This window comes from Macaca fascicularis, chromosome 18 (assembly GCF_037993035.2).
Source record: "Macaca fascicularis isolate 582-1 chromosome 18, T2T-MFA8v1.1".
NCBI lineage: Eukaryota > Metazoa > Chordata > Mammalia > Primates > Cercopithecidae > Macaca > Macaca fascicularis.
Genome location: NC_088392.1, coordinates 62920023 through 62945693, shown reverse-complemented (window position 1 = coordinate 62945693; position 25671 = coordinate 62920023). Strand labels below are relative to the sequence as shown.

The following is a 25671-nucleotide window of genomic DNA, read 5'->3' as shown; positions in this document are numbered from 1 at the left end:
TGTATTGAGCATCAGCCATGTGGTATGCAAAAAGATTACAAACATCATCATCATTTCCCAGAGATTTCTGAACATGTGGAAATTGAAGAACTCAACTCAGCTTTTTAGAGTTCTTAATTTGCCTTAAACCCAAAGATTGAAGAAGTGGAAAAATGGAAAAATAGTAAGAATTAATTCAGGTGACATTGTTTTGGACATTTTCCAAATGGACTAATTATCCAAAAGCAAGCTGACATTTATATCTGTGGGTTTCTATGCTTGTTAAAAAACCTTTTTTTTTTTTTTTGCTGAAGTACTCATTGAGCTAAATTTCATCTAACATCTGGCCATTGTATAAATATAGCAATGAAAACATGTCTAGTTGCCTACACATTAGGTATAAATTTTAGAAATCCAATTAGTGTTTTATTCTTTGCATTTCCCTTTTTCTTTAGTGTTTGAGCTAATTTTGGGCTTCTACCTGAAACTATAAGAATTCAAATATTTAGCACACATCTATGCAGCAAAATCCAACTAGATTGAACATTTCCTAATGATTGTAAGATATTAATTCTTTCTTTATCCGTGCAACAAGCACTTATTGAGTGAAAGGCACTTATTGAGTGAAAAGTCAAGCCTCGTCTCAGTGCCAACGGGTAGAGGTGGGAGTGGGAAGATACAGAAGAAATAAGACACAGTAAGGAGTTTAGAATCTAGTGGAGGAGATAGACACCTACACCAATGATTTCACTACAGTGTGACCAATGCTTTCACTACAGTGTGACCAATGCTATAAGTGAGGTACTTATCCACCTGGCTCCTAAGGCATCACTCACCACTCATCTGATGGGTTATACACTACATACATGATTGTCCTTAGTCTTCCACTGAGAGTGTATAACCTCTCAAAATTGAGAAGCCCCTGAAACCAAGAACCCAGCGGGTTAAACCAGTACTCATTGAGCCTACATTATCCATCTGGGTAGGCAGAATCTGCCAAATGGCCTGCGGACGGATCGTTTATTTAGCAATACTAGTGGCAGTTGTTTGTGTCTTCACTTTTAGATTCACCGTAATGATAGCTGATAACCAATGGTTTATTTTGCATAGATGTGGACATTCAGAATTAAGCCTGTACAAACACAATTTTCACTATCTGTATCAGGGCATCGCACAGTGTATACTCTGCAGGCTTTCAAAAAATACATTTGATTTCATGGGCCTACCACCATTTCCTTTGGTGTTGATTATACTTAAATATCAAAACCTCCTGATCATTCTAAAGGATCATCTTAAGATCTAACTACAAATGAATTTTTAACTTCATCAAACATGTTTACCTTTTAAAACATCCGAATGTTTATTTTCACGAGCTTAGTAGTACAAGATGCAACATAATTTGTGAAAATCAACCACAATGCTAATACTTTAATATATTATTCCAAATATTAGACATTACAGTTTAAATCTTTTTAACATTAGCTCTAATGTTGGAATAACATTTAAGTTAATAAATAACTGTGAATATAACCATATGTTCAGTCTATTCTCCCCAGTTTATCCTAAATGACAATTTTATTGTGATTTGGGTCATAAAAGTGATAAATAATTGTTTATATGTTTTCATAAATTGCATGTTTATTTAATTAATCCTGAAGAAAACCTAGAAATACATTCCAATGGGTTACATAAATTAGATGTATTTTTTAGCTCTTTGATTTTTTTAACATGAGTGAGTCACACTGTAACTGCTCTTACATTTAGTGTTCATTGCACATGACATTTTTTGAAATGTATTTTCACAGGCTATAGGTAGTCATTTGCAAAAGTGGCCACAATTTTTGATCCTTGAATTAAATGTCTTTCATTTATTTTGGAGAATTATGGGTTTCAAAAGCTACTGACCTTATGGGACAATCTGTAAAGTACTAAACTCACAAAATTTGTGGTAACGAAAGAGAGTTTTGTTACATTATGCTTTCCAAATAGTAACCACATCTTCCAATAATTTTCGTGTTATAAACACATTAGGAAAGACAGAATTACCTTTAGGTATAAAATGTTCTGAATTTGCATATTCCATAGTACTTACAATGAGAAATTATATTGGCTTTTATATTGTTTGATAAGGTTGTCTGTGCCATCTTCAGTTGTCACAAAGGCAATTTCTATGTGAAATGTTCATAACATGTGAGGTTGGTGTCAACATGCTGCAATCGGAGGTTTTCCAGGATTCATCCTACCATTTGAATTTACTGCTCTATTTTGGGATTTTCCTGTTATTATCGAGTTTAAACCAATACACGTATTGTCTGGTTTCATGGTCTGAGAACAGTATTCTGTGCTCTTTGGAGTCAGATCTCTAATAAATCATATAGCTCAATTTCATCACAGATATTTTCCAAAGATTTCTAATCTTCTTGTAAAATCTTCAATACTGAGCAGCGGCTCTAGCTAGCACCTAGGAGCTGCATTAAGAAAAGGCTCACATGATAAAAAGATAGTATAAGGGTTTAGGAAAAGCATCAATGGCAGAAATAACGTGTAGGAATCTTAAATTTAGGCAACTACTTAGGTCCAGAAAATATTTCCTTCCAGTATAAAAGGTTAAGGCTCTTTGAAGAAAATGTTATCTTCAACAATGGAAACATACATTCGAATTCTGGTCCCCTGAAAGCTTAAAATCGGACTCCTTCCCTTTTGTACACTTTTGACAAACTATGTGCGTTTTCAGTGTAGGGACCACCTTACAATTTTAGGGTAATTGTACTCCTTAGGGAAGAGACAGTTGGCATTGTTTCATGGCTGGGTATAATTCATTTATGTCTTCCCAGTTTTTCCTCTCTGATCTCTTCTCTGTGTATCTGTCAGCAGTGGTCTCCTGGGAGCAGCACTATGCACTTCATTAATAAGAAGGGATTAAAGAAAAAAGCCCCAGTCTTCTAATACACTTGGATAATTTGGTGCCATCCACAAGGCGATAGACCCCTGCTGCATAGATGTCATTAGAAAGGTACAATTTCATTACTTTTTACTGGCAGAGCCTTGAGTGAAATAAAAAATATGTTGTCTCATATGTAGGGGGAAAAAAGTGCTAAAGCTTTCATTCATTTCATGCCCCTAAAAATAGTAGAATGCAAAAAATATATTTTATGGTTTTCACATTTATATTGCCTTCCTTCAGTAGTCCTTGAAATCATGCTTCCTATTAAATATTGAGCAAAATAAAGATTAAAAGAAAATTATTTATATTCTTAAATCTCAAATGAGATTTATATATTTTTATTAATTAACACACTTGTTTCAAATACCTACTATGTGCCAGGCTCTCTGCTAGCTCCTAGAAACAAATTACAAAAACATCATTCACTTTTTTAAAACCCTAACTTATTGAATACTATAATTGGAAGTGAGTGTAAAAGTGAGTGTATATGAAATAAACCATATGGCAGAATAAAAATGATTATAAGCCAGTATATTGTAAGTGTATTCAAAAAATCTGTTTAACACTTCCTTGTTAACCGAACTTATTTTTAAATTGACATGTTTGCTGATGGTTGATATTACCTTTTGAACTGAACCACCCTGATTTTAAGCCTCTAAGTGGTATATTGTGCAAACATTTGAAATGACGGTGTAAACCATCTTTGGGAGATTTGCACCCTAGTTTCCATAGGTGCCATCCCTGCTAGGAAGTAACCATATGTCACTGGCACAGTGTGTGGTGTGGCCACGCCCCCTGAGAAAGGGGCCTGGGATTTAGGCACCTGCGGTATGCCAATGGCACTCCCAGGCATAACAGTGGTGTGATGACTCTCTGGGAATCTCACACATCACTCTTTCCTAGCACCGAAGAGAATCAGGTTTAATAGTGGTCCATTATCTCACTGCCACAGACACACAACTGCCATTAATGCTAAAAAGTGACACACAGTTGGAACCATGCTTAAGAGAAGACAGCCCTTGATCATCAGTTACTCACAAGTCACTCCTTGCGGTGATAGGTTTCTGCTTTACTTCTAGTAGCTTTTGTTCAGTGAAATTGACATATGCAGTACTTTGTCTAAGATAACAGCTAGACTAGACTAGTTAAGATGACCGAAACTGGGGTTTCTGGAGAACATTCTACTGACAAAAGGCAAAGCAGGACAAAAAGCCAAATTATTTTGACAAGTAAATGAGTCAGTAACAAAAATACTTTAAAAATGTGTTGGGTTATGTACAATATATCCAGAAATGAAAGATTGGTCTTCTGGTAAGCTTTGAATACAGAGTGATCTGATGTCCTTACCATTTTATTCTACAACCATGTTGTACCTTGTCTGTCATACATTTTAATTCACTCAAATATGATTACACATGCAGTAAAGATTATCAACAAATGTCATGAGAAGTGAGAGGGCCGAGATTGGGACAGGGCCTTTACACCTTCTAGAGTGAACACAGCTTAATAATCAACAAAAAGCCAGGACTCAACTAGCTAAGTTCTTGTTACCAAAAATATGTCTCAGCTAATGTTTAAATATAGATAACCAAAGTTACAAACAAAATCCCCAGTTTTGCCGATAAATTTTTAAAAAATAAGCAAAGTGGTAAAGGGGTTAAGAGCTTAGATCATTAAACTGGTGTGGCGCATTTGAGGGTGTGCACTGAAAACAGATCAACCATTTGATAAGAGTACAGATTTCCTTTTTGTTTGTGATTTTCGTATGATGGTAACTTTGCCTCTACAAGATTTTATGAGTTTGCTTGTCTTGCATCTCAATAGGTGCTCTTATGATTTGGGAAGGGTTTCTGAATATTCTTTTCAAATTTCTGGCTTTAGTCCCACATTACTTTAGGCAGTGAGGAGGAAGAAGAAATACTATGAATTGAAGTTAGAATTGAAACTTGGGTATTTGTGATATAAATGGAAGGAAGTAACTGATTAGCAGTGACACTGGCTAATGCTCTTTTGCTGAGCTACTCTATAAATAAGGGATTGCTCATGAAAGAGCTTGTTATACTTTCTCTCTTTTATGTGCATGACTGTGACATACTGTATTTTGCCATTGTTAAACTTAGTTTAACAGAATAAATATTCAAATAAGAATTGACCATACCAATATCCCAGTAGAGAGGGAATAAGCTGATAGACGTGTCTTTGAGTTCTGTCAGGCAAGACTTAACCAAATCTTGACACACATTTAAAATTGGTTGTTAATGAAAGGTAACTAGATAAAATAGGTATGTATTTGCTTAAGCATATTTTAAAAATATTTCTTTTTTTAGATTTGAAATTCACAACAGGTTTCTTCCTTTCCTCCTTGCTAATTTATGAAATATTTATTGTTTAGACTGACTAATATGACATGAAACAACAAACCTGCACATGTCTAATTTATAATAAATCTGTTTCCTTAATGGGTGGAAGGAAATCTGAGGACAGTTCTAAGGAGTCTTGTCTGCTTTCAGTGCGATCTTCTAGTCATACTGAAGACAATACCTCTCCGGACTGGTCTTTCCCCTTCTTCTCCTCTCCCCGGTCAATGTCAATCACGTGCACCACTCCAGGTTTTAGAATCAGGTCATCCGTCTCTATCTGACTCCTGTTGTCCTCCACCTCCATGTAGCTTCCTTTTGTTTGCTGGGCAGCTTTGCTGAAGGCTTCTTTAAAACGACGTTTGAGTTCAACATCTGGACAGAAGACATACTCATAAAGGCCACCAGCGAGGACAGCTCCTATGATGGGCCCAACCCAATATATCTAAGGAAAAGATGGAAGAGGATAGAGTATAAGTAGAGAGAAGCTATTCCATTGAGCAGCTCATGAATATATAATCTAGCTGGGTTAAATTAAGAGTGTATTTGTGTCATGCATCAAAAAGAGGGGAACTGGAGAGGAAATAAGAAAAAACACCAAATCCTCATCAGAGATCCATAAATCATTAAACAGCATTTGAACAGAAAATAAGAAGGAACTGTTTCATCTCCTATTCTCTTTTCATTAATTATGTTCTTTCCATCTTATGATAATCCTTAATGTAAAGATAGCTCCTCTTTGGTGGTATTACAAATTAAGCGAGCTAAGAATTCTTTAATATAGACAAAAAATTTGTGGAGAGTCCTTCTCTTATTTTCTCAATATTGCCATCTTTCACTGGTTTCCTGCATAATCATGATCATCACACAGGCTTTATCTTTTGGGGATTCCATTATTCAGGTCAGCATGATCAAAACCAACCCAGCTCTACCACTTAGCAGAGCTGTGAGTGCTTGTATCAGTTACTTAACTTTCAAAGCCTTACTTTCCCCATCTGTAAAGTGGGGATTATAATAATACAAACCTCATGGGGTAAAAGGATTAAGTGCAATATTACTTGTAAAGTACTTAATAGTTTTTAGTTCTTAGTACTACCTGCTCCATTCCAGGCTTCCAAAATTTGGTGATTTGATTTAAATGAAAACCTCATGTGTTCATTACTGTGCAGATAGCTTTCATCTATGTGGTTCCTTACGATGGTGGCTTGGTGAAAAAACATGAGTTTATGGATAGTTGAGAAGTAGCAATTCCAGAGGATTTCAATAAATGGAGATGATGATGATGATGATTATTATTATTTTGAGACGCAGTCTCCCTCTGTCGCCCAGGCTGGAGTGCAGTGGGGCGATCTCTGCTCACTGCAAGCTCCGCCTCCCGGATTGACGCCATTCTCCTGCCTCAGCCTCCCGAGTAGCTGGGACTACAGGCGTCCGCCACCACACCTGGCTAAATTTTTGTATTTTTAGTAGAGACAGGGTTTCATCGTGTTACCCAGAATGGTCTCAATCTCCTGACTTCGTGTTCTGCCCACCTTGGCCTCCCAAAGTGCTGGGATTACAGGCATGAGCCACCGTGCCCGGCCGGAAATTATTACATATTAACTATGCACCTAGAATAAAGTTTTGAGTTTGAATGAAGTGCAGACATTTGCTTTAGAGCACATGTGTGCTGTAGAATATTAGACATTTTTTTAGCAGACGCACTTGGTCAACAGAAACCCTGCTTGTTGAGCACTGTCCCCGAGCCAGCCGTACTTGGCACTTTTCTTGTATAATCTCATTTAATTCTAACACTAATCTATGAGATAAATATTATTATTCTTCCCATTTTATGAAAAGAAGAGTGACACTCTGAGAGGGTAAGAAGCTTGCTTAAGATTTTGTGCTTAGCAAATGGTTGAGCTGAGATTTCAGACCTGTCTGACTTCAAACCTCTCATTTGAGGCTGGGCACAGTGGCTCACCCCTGTAATCTCAGCAGTTTGGGAGGCCAAGGTGGGTGGATCGCTTGAGCCCAGGAGTTCGATTCAGCCTCAGCAACATGGTGAAACCCTGTCTCTACAAAATACAAAAAAATTAGCTGGGCTTGGTGGTGTGCGCCTGTAGTCCCAGCTACTTGGGAGGCTGAGATAGGAGGATCACTTGAGTCTAGGGAGGTTGAGGCTGCAGTGAGCCATGATCATGTCACTGTACTCCAGCCTGGGCAGCAGTGTAAGACCCTGTCTCAGACAAACAAACAAACAAACAAAAAACAAAATGAAAACCTCTCTTTTGAAACACTGTTCCAAACACTGTAGTATACTGTTTACCACTGTATTACTCATTTGAAAAAAAACATGATGGATGCTTTTTGTTTAAAACACCCTCTGCAGATTAATCTCAGTTTGCATCCTCATTGTAAGATTTAAATAAAATTCAAAATTTAAGCTGAGGCTGAAGACATAACATTCACGGGGAAACTGTTGTTAGAGTGGCTGGAAGAATCAAGTTCCTCTCTTGAACATGAAAAAACCCATATGAGCCTTTATCTTCTCTATGCTCTTTTAAAGGAGAAATGGGAGCGCTCCTCTAAATGTCTTTGCTCTTTGTTTCTTTAGTAAGGTCTCATTAGACATATACTATTCCACAGGCTACAAATCCCACGAGGGAGACCAGAACAGCAAAATAATTACTACCCTTTCCAAAACATCTATGAGTGAGATACCTAGATGCATGTTCTCAAAAATAAACAAATCTCAGTGTCAGGTTGCTATTTCAAAATGAAGTCATGTGTACTTTAAAGACTCTTTATTGCTAAAAATCTAGAAAATGTGTAAAAGTGTAAAGAAAACTAAAATAATATCATTATACTACACAAAAAACCCAATTAATATTTTAATGTTATTCCTAATCTCTCTACCTACAAATATACTTTAAATTAGTTCTAAATTTCATATAACCATTGCTATTTTTAGTAGAATTAAGTTTGGTATAATATAACATGGGAAACTTTTGGTTTAATCAACAAGCTAAGAATTTTCCTACTATTTAAATTTTAACTAGCTTACTACAACTGACAAGTAATTAATAAAATATATATTTTCATCTACATTTTCAAGTGCTTATAAATTTAACTAAAAGTTGTTAATGACAAAATCGTTTCAATTTAATTTGTTGAACTGAAAGTTCTATTTTCATTATAAGATCAGGGCTGGGTACTGTGGCTCACACCTGTAATCCCAGCACTTTGGGAGGCTGAGGCGGGTGGATCACCTAAAGTCAGGAGTTCGAGACTAGCCTGGCCAACATGGTGAAACCCTGTCTCTATGAAAAAATAAAAAAATTAGCTGGGCATGGTGGTGTGCACCTGTAATCCCAGCTACTCGGGAGGCTGAGGTAGGAGAATCTCTTGAACCCAGGAGGAGGAGGTTGCAGCAAGCCGAAATCGTGCCACTGCACTCCAGCCTGGGCAACAGAGCAAGACTCCATCTCAAAAAGAAGAAGAAAAAAACGATCATATACTACTCACTAGAAATTTCCATTTCTGTTAATGTGGTAACGTTTTTTGACACAAAAATGGAGGTATCAGTGGCAAAATGACTAATCTCATGGATGGCATTGTTGGCCAAGTCTTGATTTGAACACTGACTCTCATTCTGTTATTTAATGCTGTAGATTACTTTTAAAGATTTGGTATACTTTTCTTAGAAGTGAATGCACAGAGCAGTGGTGCATTTTCTTGTCCTTTGCAGTGTATACCATAGATGAATGGCTGTGACTAGGTCAGTAATCACTGTCTGAATAAACACAAGGGGCATATTCTGTTATATTCATGAATTTTTTAAAGTTGCAAGTGACATTTGCAATATGTAAGCTATAATAAAAGCCAGCCTTCTTTGAAGCTGGCTTACAGGTCTTGTATTTTTATTGGCTATTGTAAGTTAGCATGTTGGTGGCCTTCACAATTGCTGCATTACTTATTTAATTGTAAAGGATTTAAATTTCTTTGCTGTGAGAAACAACGGAAACAAAATTAATTATAATATTTTTAAATGGACACTGCTATTCTCTGGAAGCGCTGCCACTACATTCATAAATATTTATTTATAATAGGTTGGGTTTGAGACTGAAAAGTGAGCCTTTTCTGTGAGTCATTCATTTTTCCAGTTACGGTTATGGTGATGATAGCATAAACCTTTGCATTATTTATTCGACACCATCTGCAGTTCAAATATTTGCAACTTACATACTATTAATTGAGTTTAAGCATTTGTAAACAAAAAAGGGTAAATATCTTTGCTATGGGCAGCGCTTTTAAGTATTTCATTCATTCTTTTTTTTTTTTTTGCAATTTTTTTCTGTTATTGCTGGGAAGACTTTACTTTCAATTATTTAAACACCGTATTTACTACACCATGCTGACTTTAACTTGATCCACATGCGCAACCTCTATATACAGTGTATTCTGCTGCAATCTGTCAGGTACAGTGTCTAAAATAGTGCTTCAAAAAAGGAAAAAACTATTATTGAAGGCCTAGAACAGATATAAGAGATGTTTTACAGCAGATCTGTGCTAGTCTTTCCCTAGTCTTTACAAAAGATGTAAATAAAGTGGGGGTCAAGGTTAGAGAAATGCAAGAGAAACTAGTAAGCAAGATAATAAAAAATAAAAGAGTCCCACAGGTAATTGTCCTCAACTGTAGGAAGATAGGGACTATCAATATGAGGGTTACCCAGTGGTTTTCCCAATTTCCCATGATAACTGCAGGTCCAAAGGATCGGGCGGGATTCATGCTGGCACCAGTATAATTGATCTATAGGAAACAAGAAAACAACTTCAGACATTGCTGAAACAGGGCTACTAGCAAGTATCATTCATTGCAATTTGCTGTCATTTGTCACTTAGAGGAACCTCAAGATGTTAGCAGCTAGATCAACATTCTTATTGCGCAGTTGGAAAAATTATAACCTAAAATGGACAGTCATGGCTGGATACTAAAGAGCAACTGCTGTAAAACATAACATCTTCAGGCCAGCTAGAGTGAGGATAAATGAGGTGGGATTGGTTATATAAATGGACTTGGAAACTTACTGCAAATAAATGTCCAATTGCAACAGAAAATCCAATTGCTAAAGCTATTGAGCCAGTGACATCAGTCCGTTTGGAATCACAGCTGGCAAAGATAGTAAACACCAACTGAAATGTGATTATCAACTCAACCAGGAGACCATGACCAGCGGTAAGATTTCCATGAACCTAGAGAAAGAAAAATATTCCATCAGAATTGAAGCAAGAGTATTTTCGATGACAATGTATTAGTATCACTGTGAAAGGCACATTTGATCTGTGTAAAAATAAAGGTAAGTCTTCTACCCCACCTTCAACTGAGGCCTTCCTTCTCTCATCCCCCAAAAAGAAGGAATAAATTTACATTCGTTTTGGGTCATCACAGATAATTACTCTTACAATGACCAAGCAGGAGTTTGTGCTGAATGTCCTTTTCTACAAAGGAAGCAAAATGTGCCACTGCAGCACTTAACTCGTAAAAGAATTTCTTGAGAGCCTTGTAATTGCATAAGGCAATGATTAAATCCATTAATTAGGTTTAAATTAATTAATATATATTTCAATTAAAATTTAAGCCATGTGCTTTTTTTTTTTTTTATTTTTTTAATCAGCCCTGGTGCTGAGTTAACAATTGATACTCCTAATCAGCTAAGAACAAAACTAGGATCAGAGGTCTATGTTTTTTAAGCACAACCCTTTATGTAGATCATTGTACATCTTATGAACACGACAAGAAAAGTTTTTTTCTGCTAGTGAACAAATAATTGTAAGGAAAATGCATTAAGCTAAATATAAAGTCAATATAGTAACTGGAATGGGAGAAGGAGAGGTAAAAACCAACACAATTTTCAGGCCACCTAGATTTTGTTATTTTTAGGGCACTCAAGAAAAAACAATGATTTCTTACAGATATACCTAAACACTGCAAGAATCAGTTTTCACACTATTAAGAATCATCCAAAAATTCCTTAGGAGTGAATTAGCTATTTTAGGGATGTGCCTCATGCCACCAAGGCATTATTTAGCAAAGAGTTTGCAAGAAGCTTGGAGTCCTAGTTTGAAAATAGCTAAAGACGCTACCATGGTGACTCCCAGGCCTCCCACCACACTGGGAGGTGTGACCAGATAGAGAATTCCTGCTCCAATGATGGCCCCCAGGCACTGGGCTGCAATGTAGAAGACAGACTTGGCGATGCTTATCTTCCTGGTGCACACCATGGCCACAGTCACTGCAGGGTTGATGTGGCCACCGCTGATGTGGCCAAAGCATTGCACCATGGTTGCAATGCTGAGTCCAAAGCAAAGGGAGATGAGAACCATGTCGACCGGTAAAGGCTTTTCTGTTCCACCCCAGTTGATGGTGGATCCCAGGCTGAGGAGAACAAAAATAAGCATGGCCAGAAATTCCGCTGTGACTGCTTTCCAGAAAGCTTGAGTCCAGACCCCTCTGAAAGCCACCATGATGTTCTCTCTGGTACACAACGGTCCACACTTACTGAAAAGAGAAACAAGTCATCATCAGAAGCCACTACAACCGGGTTTATGAATTTGGATGAAGGGAACAAGGCCTGCCATCTTCGGGTACTGTGGGCAGGTGCTGCCAAGCGTGATTAGAACACCAAGAAAGAATGCTTCTGCTAAAGCTCCTTCATGAATAGTCAAGAGACTGTTATTCTAGTCTCCTTTGATTTAATATTCAAAGATCATCCAGTTTCACTGGAAAATTATCCAAACTGTCCCTAGAAAGGAAAATGTCTAAATCAAATTCCTTAAAAGATTAAGAATAAAATATATTTACCTTGTACTTAATTCCCTTAGAGCAAGTTTTTTAAGTTTCAAGTACATTTTACATGCCACTTATATTTTGAACATAAAGTATTAAAACAAGGTATGCGTGGGGGGGGGGGTCGTCTTTTCTAGCTTTGCATTTGATTGCTTTGAAATGGCATTCTGAAAATCTCCCCCTCCCCCAAGACTCTGGATTAAGGGGGAGACTTCTAGGAAGCCAGGGTGCTGAAGACTGTCTTTTGAGAAAGTGAACTCATTGAGGGGAGAGGAGCTTCTGGTCACTAGCTAGGGCGATGGGAACAGGCGGGGCCTCAGCTGGGACAGCGACTCTCCCTCACTCTCCCTTGCGCCAGGAGCGAGCAGGCTGCCAGCGGGAGGAGTCCGGGAGCTGAGCCTGCCCAAGGGACACCGCGCACCGCCCAGATCTGGGCGTGCGGCACAGGGACGTGTCAACCTCCGTCCCCAGGGAGCCTGCAGCGCCTCTCAGAGGGCGGAGCAGCGGCCATTCCCGGCTCGTGCCAGGCTCGGGGCAGTAGCCAGGTGCACACACACAAGCGGCCCCGCGAGCCCGCCGGCCTGCCCGCCGGCCCGGCTGCATCCTGGCCGCTGGAGGTGGGGAGAGATGGGAGTGGGGGATGCTTTTAGGGGAGGAAGAACAGCCTCTCCTCGTGCCCGACCCTCTCTCACCCCTTGATCCTGACCGTACAAATGCAGATAAACCTGCCACAGGGAGCCTGGAGGCTGGGGTGTGCCAGCAACGCCCCTGTACCCTTCTTGCCTTCATGGTGCAGAGCTCGGGAAGTCAGGAAAAGGGGGTGTGGCTAGAGAAACTTTGGGCCCCTGAGCAGAAGGCTCTATGGAAAACGGCTTTTCTCTAAGGTTTTCTTGATGGCTTTCTGTTACATGGGCTTAGAGGACAGTGCGTCTCACCTTGCGGAGTTTCTCGGGGGAGGGTGGTGGGCAGGCAGTCTGGGAGAGGGAGGACGCCTTCTCCTCCCGTCTATATCCCTCTTGTTGTCATTAGATCTTTGGAGCAGAGAAGGGGTGGTTTGACGATATTGACGCCAACTGCTCATTCTGGGAGGAAATGGCTAGGACTGCCCTTTTGTGGGGGCAATTACCCCAGTTACCATGTCATCTAAGACTTTTGTCCTTGTCCTTTGCCTGTGATAGTCATGAGAGCCAAGAAGTATGGAGAGCATTTACCAAAGAATCTAATTGCAGAGGACCACATAAGGGGTTAGGTAAGAAAGTCAAGTACTTTAAGAGATTAATATTATTGTGGCTTTCTCTCTGACAAATTGCGGGGCCCTCATTTCCCCATGTCACTGAATGTTCCCAGGAGCCTGCTTTCTGCATGGGTAGTGAGGAAATGCAGTGCCAAAAAGGGTGAGGGGAATTTCCAGCTCAGCCTAACCCTTAGTTTGCTACGGGGCTTTGCTTTAGAGGTGGAGGGTGAAAAACCCTTTCTTGCCTAAGCCTGGGTGGCAGGATAAAGGAAGAGATGGCTCCACAGCAGGGTGGCCAGCCACATCCCATGCATCCCCTGCCCCAGTGAAGCAAATCTCAGAAGTATGAAAAACTCCAGGTGGGATGACAATGACATCATACTCTCTAGAGGAAGAGAATGTAAAGAAACAAAAACGGTAGTTGGAATGGGGCAGGGAGGACACCCTGGAGGAGACACTAAAAATATTCCCAAAGAGGGCAAACTCAGGAAAGTCACACATTGAAGAAGTTAGGAGAGTCACTTCTGAACTCACTGGCAGCCCAGGGCTGTAGCCGGGATGGCAAAGGGGGCAAAATGCGATCACAGGTGCTGTTGTTTGTGGTCAGGGTTAGTGGGGAGAAGGAGGAGGACAAAATAGGAGGCTAAGGAAGCTAGGTGGGCAGAAAACGTCCTTCTCAGCCCCGCAGGAGACACCAGGCAAGGTGGGACCCAGAAAAGGCCAGCCGCCTTGCTCACCCGCTTCACCTCTCACTTCTGCCGTTTCCCGAGTTCTCTCCCTGCTTGGTCTCTCATGCACCTGTCTACCTCTCCAGAGACCTAATTTAAGAAACTCAGTTGCTCTTTCAGCTTCAAATTTTCATCAGCCAGAGAAATTTAAAAGAGTGCAAAACTTGAAAACAAAACATAAACATACTCTTTAAGAATTTTTTTAGCTTTTTTTTTTTTTTAATCCACAAAAATCTGATCTCCTTCCAAGGCAGATGTACCAGCCTCAGTCGGCTGTGAATCCTGAAGTTTGCTGGCAGCATAGACATATCTCTGGCCTTATGAGGGCTCACCCCAGCGTCACCCATAGCACCCTGTTTTTATTGTCAGTGTTCCCTTACATGTTCACACTCACTGGAAATGATCAATACAATTAGTTTTGCTTCTTTTGCCCCAGAACAAAGGGGATTTGTTGATGTGACCCGGTTGTACCGAATCGGACACATCATTTTCTAGCTGAACACTCAGCCTCATCCACTCCAGGACAGCTGAGCATCTGGGTGAGTAATTTTTCTGATGAAATGCACTATAGCTAGATTTACCTCCATAAGGTAATTTTCCTGGGCTTTTGCAGATCTCAAACATACGGAGGATTTGCCTAAAAAGCATCCCTTTTCTTCTACCTTCTCTATGCCTCTCTTCTGAAAATGCCCAGTACTTAGATCTAAAAGAACCACCCACCTGCCCCATAGCTGCCTTCCAGATTCTGCCTAAGAAGGCACAAACATCTGAAATAAAAGAGACAGTTTCATCTTTTGGCCCTGAGCATTGATCCCTTAAGGCAAAGAAGGACTTACCCCCACCGCCTTGCTGTGGGTCTGTCACTCATGCCTTCCCCAGCCAGAGTGCAGCTCTCATTGCCTGCCCCGCAGCTCCCTGTGTGCTGGGAGTCAGATTACGGCCACTTGTCTGATTGGGTTTTTGGAGTGTTAGGGGTGGAAAGATTCTGCACCATGTGGCAATCGCTAAGTTATATTTGAACTTGAAGTAACTTTTCTGTACCTGATCACTGTAGACACAGGGCATTTCAGGAATGCAAAAACATTTACTTACGTTATGTTTATTTTTTTCAGCCAGTAATGTTTGAAAATGAAGATTTCCTCAAATCTTTATTTGAATTCTTCCTACCACGAAGAATTGTTCAGAATTTGTCTTGTTTGGTTACATGTTGTAGTTTAAATCGGGCAACTATTAGAAAATGAATTTGTATAATCCAGTAGTTGAGATGAATTGAGATAGACACTTGGTGCATTTATTTTTTAGCCAGTGAATTCTGTTTGAAGTTTTTGATCTGAGAAGAAGCATTATAAGCACAATATAGAACTGCAGCTCCATTTATAGCACAGGCAGCACTGATTTGGACACTAAAAATAAGGAAACATAGGAAATACAGGAAATAAGACGGCTCTAGGTGCTCACCTGACTGTTATATTAATAATCTGGGGGGAAGAAGTAGCAAACTTAAAAAATATCAAAGTTGGATGGGGATGAAATTACGGGGAACTGTAGGTAAATTTAACCTCTGGAAACCTAAGGACAGGACTGATTTTATAATTTACTGGTCCCAGTGCAAAATGAATGCAGGACACCTTAGTAAAACATTATTTAATTTCAAGATTGCAACAGCAGAGCATAAATGAAGGCTGGGTGCTGCTAAAGGCAGGACCTTGTGCAGCTGCACAGGCTACGTGCTTATGAAGACGTCCCTGTCTAAGGAGTTTGGTGAACTCTAGAAGGTTTAGCCATTAGCTACCTGCATTACCATCTCATTATTATTTTTTCTTTAAATAGACCGTAGGTGCATGGGATTGGAATAATCAGAATTCCTGAGTTATAACACTCTGTCATCACTCGTGCATGTATGGCCCTCTTATTTTCTAATAGTTAATTTTAATGGCTTTTAAATAATGTAATGAACATCTATGAACCCACTACTCAAGTCGACAACTAGAACAATGATAATAACTCACATTATCTATGGACGCCTCCCTTTTCCCACTTTATATTTCAGATTGGATTTTTTTTTTCCAGAATGAAGTATGACAAGAAAGAAATACATAAGAGAGAAGAAAGACTGTTATACTTTTAAATCCCAGTTACAGTTTTTTGTTTTGTTTTCATTTGCGTACTTGAGACATGGGAATGGGTGAAGAACTCTCATTCGAAAGAGGAATTCAAAATTTGAGTGTGACTTTCAAAGGAGCACTTTATTACTGTTTCAAGCATTTTGAGCTAACCAAGATTGAATTTAGATTCTTAATAATATGGTTGTACACTGATTATTGTACATCAGTGGTTTCTACCTTTAATATGCTCCCTGAAAGTCAGAATAAATTGTGATGAGAGTGAGTGGCAGGGAGAATTGATGTGAATCCACAAAGAACACTTAAAACATTTCATATTGATTCTTAAAGCTGTTTACCATTTGGATTTTAGAATGAGATTTTAAAAAGCTGCAAAATGTTTGTTACAAATTGGAAAACTGACTTTCTAGGCAGATGTGCTAAGTGTCATTACTCTGACCCTAAGGCATTTGAGTCAGAGGTATTTTGAGGGCTGTGAAGCTAAGGCACAAGGCAGCCATCTTTAGGGGCTTCCTTGTGAATGAGTCCTGTGGGCAGATCCACAGGAATCTACAGAGTGGCGCTCCTTAGGGGTGCTGGTCTGGTCAGTGGGTGGATATTTTCTAGGTCCATCTTCACAGGTTGTCCTAGGCTTATTAGCATTCTCTGCACAACCTCGGCAGTTGCAGTTACCATTTTACAAAGTGCCAGCAAAACTTGGTTACCACGGTTTCTCAGCCTCTTTCCCTGTTTTCTGGCTGGCTGATGCCTTGGCAGTGCAGTTCCTAAGGGATGACTGTTCCCATCAAGGAAGGGGCCACCCTCATTGGCACCACCCCCTACACTTCTTAGTACTCTCAGCAGAGTAGCTTAAAATTGGGGATTAACTCTTCACCTACCAGAGGTAGTTTTTCTTGTTAAGTATTGCTGATTATTCTTTTTGTACTTGAGCTGCTACTACTGATCGTCCTGTGATACTGTCAGCTGTAGGCAATAATCAGCTAGTTACCTGGCTTTCCTTTGGACTAGGGGCAGAAATTTCCCACAGGATTGTCTGTGGTCTTGTATGCAGAATGCGATAATGAAGGAAAGCAGCTATAATGTGCTTTTGGTGGTGGTGGGTCACCAGGAGGTGGGAAGCTCTGGTGAATATGAGTAATACCTTCTACACTGAAATGTTTTGAAGTGGACCTGGATCCAAGTGACAGTTGGAATCTAATCCCCCCACCACCGCCACCTCCCTCCACTGGTATGTTTAAGAGCGTGCAATTCATTAAAAAATTGAATAACAATTTATTAATTAAATCTTATTGACTTTCTCATTGTACAGTGTTATGATCTTTTGGGGGAGGATAGTTACATGGCACATTGATTTAAAATTGGTCTTTGCGCCAGACGACCTTATGAATCTTTAGTTCAATAGCCTTGTGAAGTTGGGGGTCAGTAACACATGAGGAACTAGAGAGAAGCATAAGTGAAAATGACAAGTACTTAGCAAACACTAGCTAATTGACACACTTTGTTTCTGAATTTTTAATCTACTATGCCATACTATTTTCCTTGGGTGCTGTTGTATATCTTTGGAATTTGTGGACTTCTCCCATCCTTGCCCTCAGAACTTTTAATATTTCTTCATGTGTTCAGAGATTGAAAACTGAAACAAAAGCACTAAACATGCCAGCAATGCCTCAGTACCAGACGGGAAGTGTCTCCAGGCTGGTAAGGGCAGATTCAATCGCAACTCATAAATCTTACTTTGCTTTTCATGAATCTCAGCATCATGAATTCCCCCAGAGCACTTATATATCAGTATGTTCATTAAAAACAAACAAATAAACAGAACAACAACAGCAGCCGCCGCCGCAACCACTACCATCACGACGAAGGGCTTAATGGGGCTTTGTTCCTTTTTCAAGGAAGCTTTACCTTATGGTTATAATTCAGGATAGCTTCCAGAAATAGAGTTCACCACCGAAAGAGTGAAATAGAAATAATGATCAAATACAGCAAGGAATCAGAGTGTTTAACTTAGCTTCCTGTTCCTTAGTGAGGTTAATGGGAGAAAACCTCTCCTTCCAATGGTTGTTGAACCTTCCAGAAACACCATAAATCTCGCTCTGTGCCCCCACGCAACACAGATCCAGGTTTTCGTGTTTGGTGTAGCAGGCACATTTTTCTTGATTCAGATCCAGGCGGACTCCGCTTTGGCGGGGGAATTGTACTCTGCTGACATTTAAGGCAGGAATTCCCTGGGAAAATAGTCAAGAGATTCTTTTGGAGCTGCTGGAAATGCTCCAAAGGGTTTAGGGTTCCCCTCTCTAGGCAAATAGGGAGAGAGAACGGGAGGGAGGGAAAGAGAAAACAGAAGGACTTTATTGAGTGACTGTATTTCATCTGAAGCTGGTACAAAAAACCAGAAATGTGGTTGGATGACTGGATACTTTTCTTACACCTTATCTCTTCCCCAGCTAATATGACAGCTCAGAGTCTGGTTGGGCATTTGAAAAAACAGCTCAGACATCCATAGTAGACAATCAGTTCTCCGGGAAGCAAAGGACTTTGGGATTTAATGGGTTGGACCGAAATGTTTGAAATGGTTAATAGTCTAAGTGTAGCCTATACTAGTAATTGTTTCAGAATTTAAATTAAATTTGAATATATTAAAAACTAAGCCAACATTTTGGTGACCACTGTCACTCAGTAACCACTGTCATCTACAGTGATCATTACAGAAGGGCTCAGAGTACCCGTATTTTTAACAGACTAACAGAGATGTTTCCAGCTTCAAGGACAGAAAAGGTGTTTAAAATTCTGTACACATGGGGTATGACCAGCAGAGTAAGCGAAAAAACTAGGTGGTTAAAAAAAATGCTTTCAGAATAATGCTAGAAACAGAACACTTTTTAAAGGAGCAGAAGTGGCCATCATCTGTGACCACAAAAAGAAATGACTGATCTCAACAGTCAAGTTATTTAGGAATGGCCTTGGATGACCTTTCTAATAATTCAGATACTTTCTTTTCTTCCTTCCTAAATAATCATACATCCTTCTCTTTAACCTCTGTACTTTTTTTTTTTTCTTTTCCATATTCATACACTCGGGAAAGCACATCTGAAATTCAAAGGGCCTTAGAGGTGTCAAGTCTTGGCATTACTGGTTTTATCTTTCCTGAATGTTCTTCTCTCTTGCTGCACTTTGGCCAGTATTTTTGCTGCAGGGAGTATGCTGCGACCACACCTTGTCAGGTCCCACCTTGGAGCCAATTTAGGTGATTCTTTTATCCTCAATCCCTTTTGCTTCTCTCACTGCCACAGGATTTTCTGATTCTTCTTCAAACACTCCTCAGTATTTATCTCCTTCATGAAATCTGCTCTTCACAAACTTGCTTGGTTCTAGTCACCTAAAAAACCCGTAAGAAATGGAAGGCCTATGTGATACTCTGCACTTTCTAATAATTCAGATACTTTCTTTTCTTCCTTCCTAAATGATCATACATCCTTCTCTTTAACCTCTGTACTTTTTTTTTTTTCCCCCACATTCATACAATCAGGAAAGCACATCTGAAATTCAAAGGGCCTTAGAGGTATCAAGTCTCGGCATTACTGGTTTTATCTTTCGTGAATGTTCTTATCTCTTGCTGCACTTTGGCCAGTATTTTTGCTGCAGGGAGTATGCTGCGACCACACCTTGTTAGGTCCCACCTTGGAGCCAATTTAGGTGATTCTTTTATCCTTAATCCCTTTCCCTTCTCTCACCACCACAGGATTTTCTGATTCTTCTTCAAACACTCCTCAGTATTCATCTCCTTCGTGAAATCTGCTCTTCACAAACTTGCTTGGTTCTAGTCACCTAAAAAACCCGTAAGAAACGGAAGGCCTATGTGATACTCTGCAGATATAACTAGGTAATGTATTGACTCATTCGCTGGTGTTTTGATGCTACCTTATCTCTCTTTTAAAATATAAACTGTAGTTATGGGAATATATGTCCTATGAAATTTCTTACTGTGTTGATGATGATGATGATGATGATAAAGTGATGGTAATGATTTTGTTGATAATACCATTGTGTAGTGGAAGGAGAAAGGTAAGAGTTGGCAGTCTTGGCTGGATCATTTACCTTTTGTTGGCTGTAGACCCTTGACCTCTTTGAGCTGTTTTTGACATCTGAAATGGAATAGATGATTATCTGTTCTGTGTTTTTGCAAATTTATGGGAAATCTATGATGCCCTCTGTGATGGTTTGGTCTGTTTGACCCTTCTAAATCTCATGTTGAAATTTGATCCCCAGTGTTGGAGGTGGGGCCTGGTGGAAGGTGTTTGGGTCATTGGGGTGGATCCCTAATGAATGGCTTGGTGCCATTCTTGCAGGAGTAACTGAATTCTCACTTAGCTCCCATGAGAACTGGTTGTTGAAAAGAGCCTGGCATCCCTTCCTCCCTCTCTTGCTTCCTCCTCTCACCATGTGGTCTTCCACATGCCAGCTCCGCTTCCCCCTCCGCCATGAGTGGAATCTTCCTGAAGCCCTCACCAGAAGCAGACGCTGGTGCCATGCTCCTTATACAGCCTGCATGGCTGTGAGTCAAATAAACCTCTTTTCTTTTTGAATTGCGCAGCCTCAGTTACTTCTTTATAATAATACAAAAATCGACCAAGGTCTTCTTCTCACCTCATTCTGGTTTGGGTCCAACTTTTGTATGCTTCCCTAATAGTTTGGGCTCCCAAATCCCATTGTAGAACTGTGTCTAGCATGCTGGAATCACTTGTTTTCTTTTACCTCCATCACTGGCCTGTGATGGCAATGGGAGTAGGGAACCCTCTCTTAGTCATCTTACTAATTAATTAGTCACATTGTAAAGATTAAAAAGAGTGATGGAGTAAACAAGTGAATATGGCTCAAATAAGGCAGTACCAGCAGGAACGCTTTGTAAACTTCATACATGTTAGTGTTAATAAATGTGAGTAAGGATGATGCTGAGGCTCATGATTTTAAAAAAGGCATTCAAGCCGGGTGTGGCAGTTCATACTTCGAATCCCAGTGCTTTGGGAGGTTGAGGCAGGAGTATCACTTCAGGCCAAGAGTTCAAGGCAGCCTAAGAAACGTAGAGATACCGCTGTCTTTACAAAAATTTTTTTAAAAATTAGGCATGATAGTATGCACCTGTGGTCCCAGCCACTGGGAGGCTGAGGTGGGAGGATCGCTTGAACCCGAGAGTTTGCAGCTGTGGTGAGCTATGATTGCACCACTGCATTCCAATCTGGGTGACAGAGTGAGACACTGCTGCTAAAAAATAAACAAGTAAATAAAAAAGGCATTTGCTTATGAGTTAAGAAACTTAGTCATGTCAAACCTTGGAAAAAATCATGCATTCTTAATCTTATTATCCAAATTACAGAAGGAAATAAAAAAATCTTTTCTAGCATAGGTAAGGATCCAGGTTAATGGAAGCATATTGCTTTTAAAATAAGAAGTTAGGTAACTGTAGAGTATTAATATTAATGATAAAATTTCACAAACTTCATATGGGTATAGATAATTCCATGGCTACATTTTAGAGTTTAAGGCGGAAGTAATACATTTTGAAACTTTACTTTGTCTTATGGATTAATAAAAAATATCTTGCAAATTTTATTTAAAAATTAGCTGATTAGTATGTCATCTCCTCATAGGCTTATTAACTCTTTGTGGTTGATAATAAGTGACATTACTGAGTACTGCTGTGAGTAACACTGTGGAGAATCAATAACTTGCTGAAATTAGGTTTCTAAAGTAAAGGTGCTCCTCAGTGTCACCCTGCAATCCTATATGGGTTCAGAGTCATCTGTCTTTCTCCTTCTCCAGTCAGAACCCTAGCTGAGACAGAAAATGACTCTGGCTTCCCTAAGCAAAGGAAAGTTTATTGAAAGTATATTAAGGCTCACAGAATTGTGGAGAGGATGGAGAACCAGTGTGCAAGTGGCAACACCCCAGGTAGCTCTGGAAGCTGGAGGCAGGCCCTGCACATCAGCTGCTGGGATGGATGGCCTTCCAGCCTTCCTCCTTTTCTGGCATTGCTGCCTTCAGAAGCAAAATCGCAGAAGTGATCATTTGGTACTGGGTCAGGGAGACAGATGACTTCCACAGAGGGAGAGAGTCATCGGGCATTATCCTCCTCCCAAGGCCACACTCAGCGGGTGAGAGGCAATAATGATGGCAGCTCTTCCGTACAATCTCATGTAATCCTTAACACAACTCTTTGAAGGAGATACTATTGCTATCCCTGTTTACAGATAAGGAGACTGAGGGAGAGAGAGATGACAGACTCTGCTTGAAGGTCACACTATCAGTGTACAGTGAGGCTGGATTTGAACCATGGCAATCAGACTCCAGAGTTCTTGTTTTTTATCACTTTAGTATGCTGCCTCTTTAAGAGGACTCTGGGATGCAACTTGGCAGGTGGCTTGATACAGGCAGCTGAAAAACAGCAAATGCCCCTTTACACCATTCTTCCACCTGTCTCCCTTTACCTCAATTCTGCATAGAACACATGCCTCATTCTTCACTGGGAAAGTAGAGGCCTTCCACCCAAGCACTCTGTCCACTGCTCTCTTTCACCTACACACATGGCCTCTACAATTTCTATAGCCAAAACAAAATTTTGTATTTTTTCCCTTCAAATCAAATGCCGTCTCCATTCATCCAGCTACCCCAAGCCAGAAAGTGGGGAGTCATTCCTGACTTCTCCTCTCAATCCGCACTCCCAATCAATCATAGGATTCGGTCACTCTTACCTCATAAATATCTCTTGCATTCATCTCTTCTTTTTTACCCCACTGTCACCTTCTTAGGTCAAAACTTAATGATTTACATTTGGATTATTAGCCTCCTAGAGAGTCTCCCTCCCATAGCCCTGAACCCCTCTAACCAATCATCGCTGCAGGAATAAGCTTTCTTTCTTTATTTCTTTTTAAAAATATTTTTATTTTGACACGGAGTCTCACTCTGTCACCCAGGCTGGAGTGCAGCAGCGCGGTCTCGGCTCAACGCAACCTCCATTTCCTGGGTTCAAGCAATTCTCCTGCCTCAGCCTCCCGAGTAGCTGGGATTACAGGCATGCGCCACAATGCCCAGCTATTTTTTTGTGTATGTGTATTTTTAGTAGAGATAAGAGTTTCGCCATGTTGGCCAGGCTCATCTTAAACTCCTGGTCTCAAGCGATCCACCTGCCCCAGCCTCCCAAACTGCTGGAGAGTAAGCTTTCTAACACACAACCTGAAACTGATTTTGCGACTCTCTGGCTTAAAATCCTTCAAAGGTGCTGCTTGTGTTCCAGATAGATTTCAAACTGCTGACCCTCGCCGTTTGATCATTGGCTGCAGGTTCTCCCCTACTTGGCTCCCACCATCCTGACACTCACTTTTCTTTCTAGTTACATAGGACTGTATTAGTCAGCTCAGGCTGCCATAACAATGTACCATAGCCTGGGTGGCTTGAACAACAGACATTTATTTTCTCATAGGAGACTGGAGATCAAGGGTAATTTGGTGACTTTGGTTTTTCCTGGGGCCTCTCCTTGCTTGCAGAGAGTGCCTTTTTGCCATGCCCTCCCATGTCCTTTTCTCTGTGTGTGCACATCCCTGGTATCTGTTTGTCCTGATGAGTTCTTCTTGACATCTGAACTTGGAGGAGGACATAATTCAGTGCATAGCAGGGACCTGTCCAACAGAAGTCCTAGGGCTTCTTATACTTTCTTTCTTCCCTTCCCTGACTAGGTAAGTTATATTTCATCCTTTAAAATTCAACTTAAATTTCACTTTTTCTGTAAAACCTTCCCTGTTCCTCTAATTTTATTTAGATGTCATTTCTCTTTTCTTCCCCCACAACACCCTTCCAAAATAGCTTCATACCTCCCTATTTCCAAGCATATAAATATCAGATCCCCTTCATGTCGCTCCCGAAAGACATGAGTTGCCCCAGTAAGGAGGTATAAGAATCAAAGGCCTTTTTCACCAGTAATGGACGACTCACTAGGAATTGTACACAGGGATGCTTTAGTTATAATTACATATAAGGTTGTGTTATAATTACACTGCTCCATAATTAATGGTTGTACTTTGGTCTTCCTTGAAAATAGAATAAGTTTGTAGAAAAATTGGCTAATTTCAGAATCATTTGATAAAATATTTTAACAAACACAGAATCCTATACGTGTAACTGGTTAGAGTAAAAAACTAAATTTTTATTTCAAATGGGGGAGACTTCTTGAGAAACAATTTAATAAACCAGTAAAGTACTGACATAATGAGCTATGATTTGCATTGATATCTGAGAGTGAATGGTACAATAGAACATTGTAACTAAGTCTGAATGGTTTCAGAAACATACTCAGTATATACTTTACATTTTTGTTGTAATCATTTTTTTGTGCACAGTCTTTGTAACTAACCAAAGGGGTATATGAAAATCACCTTACAAGCTTTGAAGAGCAATGTGATTCTTATTTCTTTTTATTGCTAATAATTTCACTTTAAAGATGAGGAATTGTTGTGTGGAATAAATGAAAGAACTCTATAGTGCCTTGGTAGCACCAACACTATACCCTTTGAAAGCATATTACATTGGAGATCTCACAGAATAAGTATAAAACCTCAAATTACCCTTTCCATACTGCACAACATTTTGAGTAAAGAAAGTGCGGCCCCAAGTGCCTTGTGGCTCGTGAAATGTTAGGGAGGCCAAAAGAAATTGCTAGAACCAGAACTCATGAATGCCTCAAGGCCTCAGCCTCAGCTGAGATCATTAGATTCAACTACAGCTGAATATGGGAATATAGTTCCTCAGACACTCCTAAGTATTATGTCATCCCAGAAACCTTTAATTTTGGTGAAAGAAGAACAAGTGCTTCTATAGTTGAAAAGATTAAAGTTCTAATGGTTAGTTGTCTGTCCAAATTACATAGTAGTAGAAGACATGAACTATTCCCAGAGTTTGGGTTCTGAAGACTTAGCTCTAACTATTGTAATTTGTTCATTCCGACAAGGAAGCTGAACTTTGATTTTTTTGGTTGCATCACATCCTCACTACGTAATACATTGAGTCAACAGGCCATATTGTATCCTTTAAAAGAGAAAGTGAAAACAGATCCATTTAACCATTTTCCCAGTAAAATTGTTTGCTCTCTGAAGCTAAAGATGGCAAGATGGTCATCTTCAGTGAGCACCTCAATCTTGATGGAGGTGTGTGTACTGTGTACAATTCCTAGTGTGTTGTCCATCTAGTAGAGTTAGATTTCAAAATCAACAGCAGTAGCAGAATTGAATAACTGAATATTATAAAATTAGAAGATAAAGAGTGGACTAAGCAACTAATAAAGTATTTTAGGACACTTTAAAACATCTAGAAATAAATTAGTTTAAACATTCAGCCTGTTACCTATGGCAAAACATTAAAATTCTTGAAATGTTGAGAGTGGACAGGCAGGCGTTTGAGAGATCATTCTTTCTATTTCTGTATGGTTGA

At 39.8% G+C, this 25671-nt stretch overlaps 1 protein-coding gene across 2 annotated transcripts; it reads right to left on the bottom strand.

The window, feature by feature from the left end:
• Nucleotides 1-1314: 1314 nt before the first annotated feature.
• On the bottom strand, nt 1315-14957 carry AQP4 (aquaporin 4). 2 transcript variants are annotated; one of them, XM_045377919.2, is made up of 5 exons: nt 12125-14957; nt 11407-11821; nt 10351-10515; nt 9992-10072; nt 1315-5725 (listed from the first exon to the last, which is right to left on the bottom strand). In XM_045377919.2, the coding sequence occupies exons 1-5, from the start codon at nt 12169-12171 to the stop codon at nt 5447-5449; spliced, it is 987 nt and encodes a 328-aa protein (XP_045233854.2). In that variant the 5' UTR covers nt 12172-14957; the 3' UTR covers nt 1315-5446. The 2 variants fall into 2 exon arrangements, with proteins under 2 accessions (XP_045233854.2, XP_005587045.2); XM_005586988.4 differs by having other exon boundaries at nt 14908-14957.
• Nucleotides 14958-25671: the final 10714 nt, after the last annotated feature.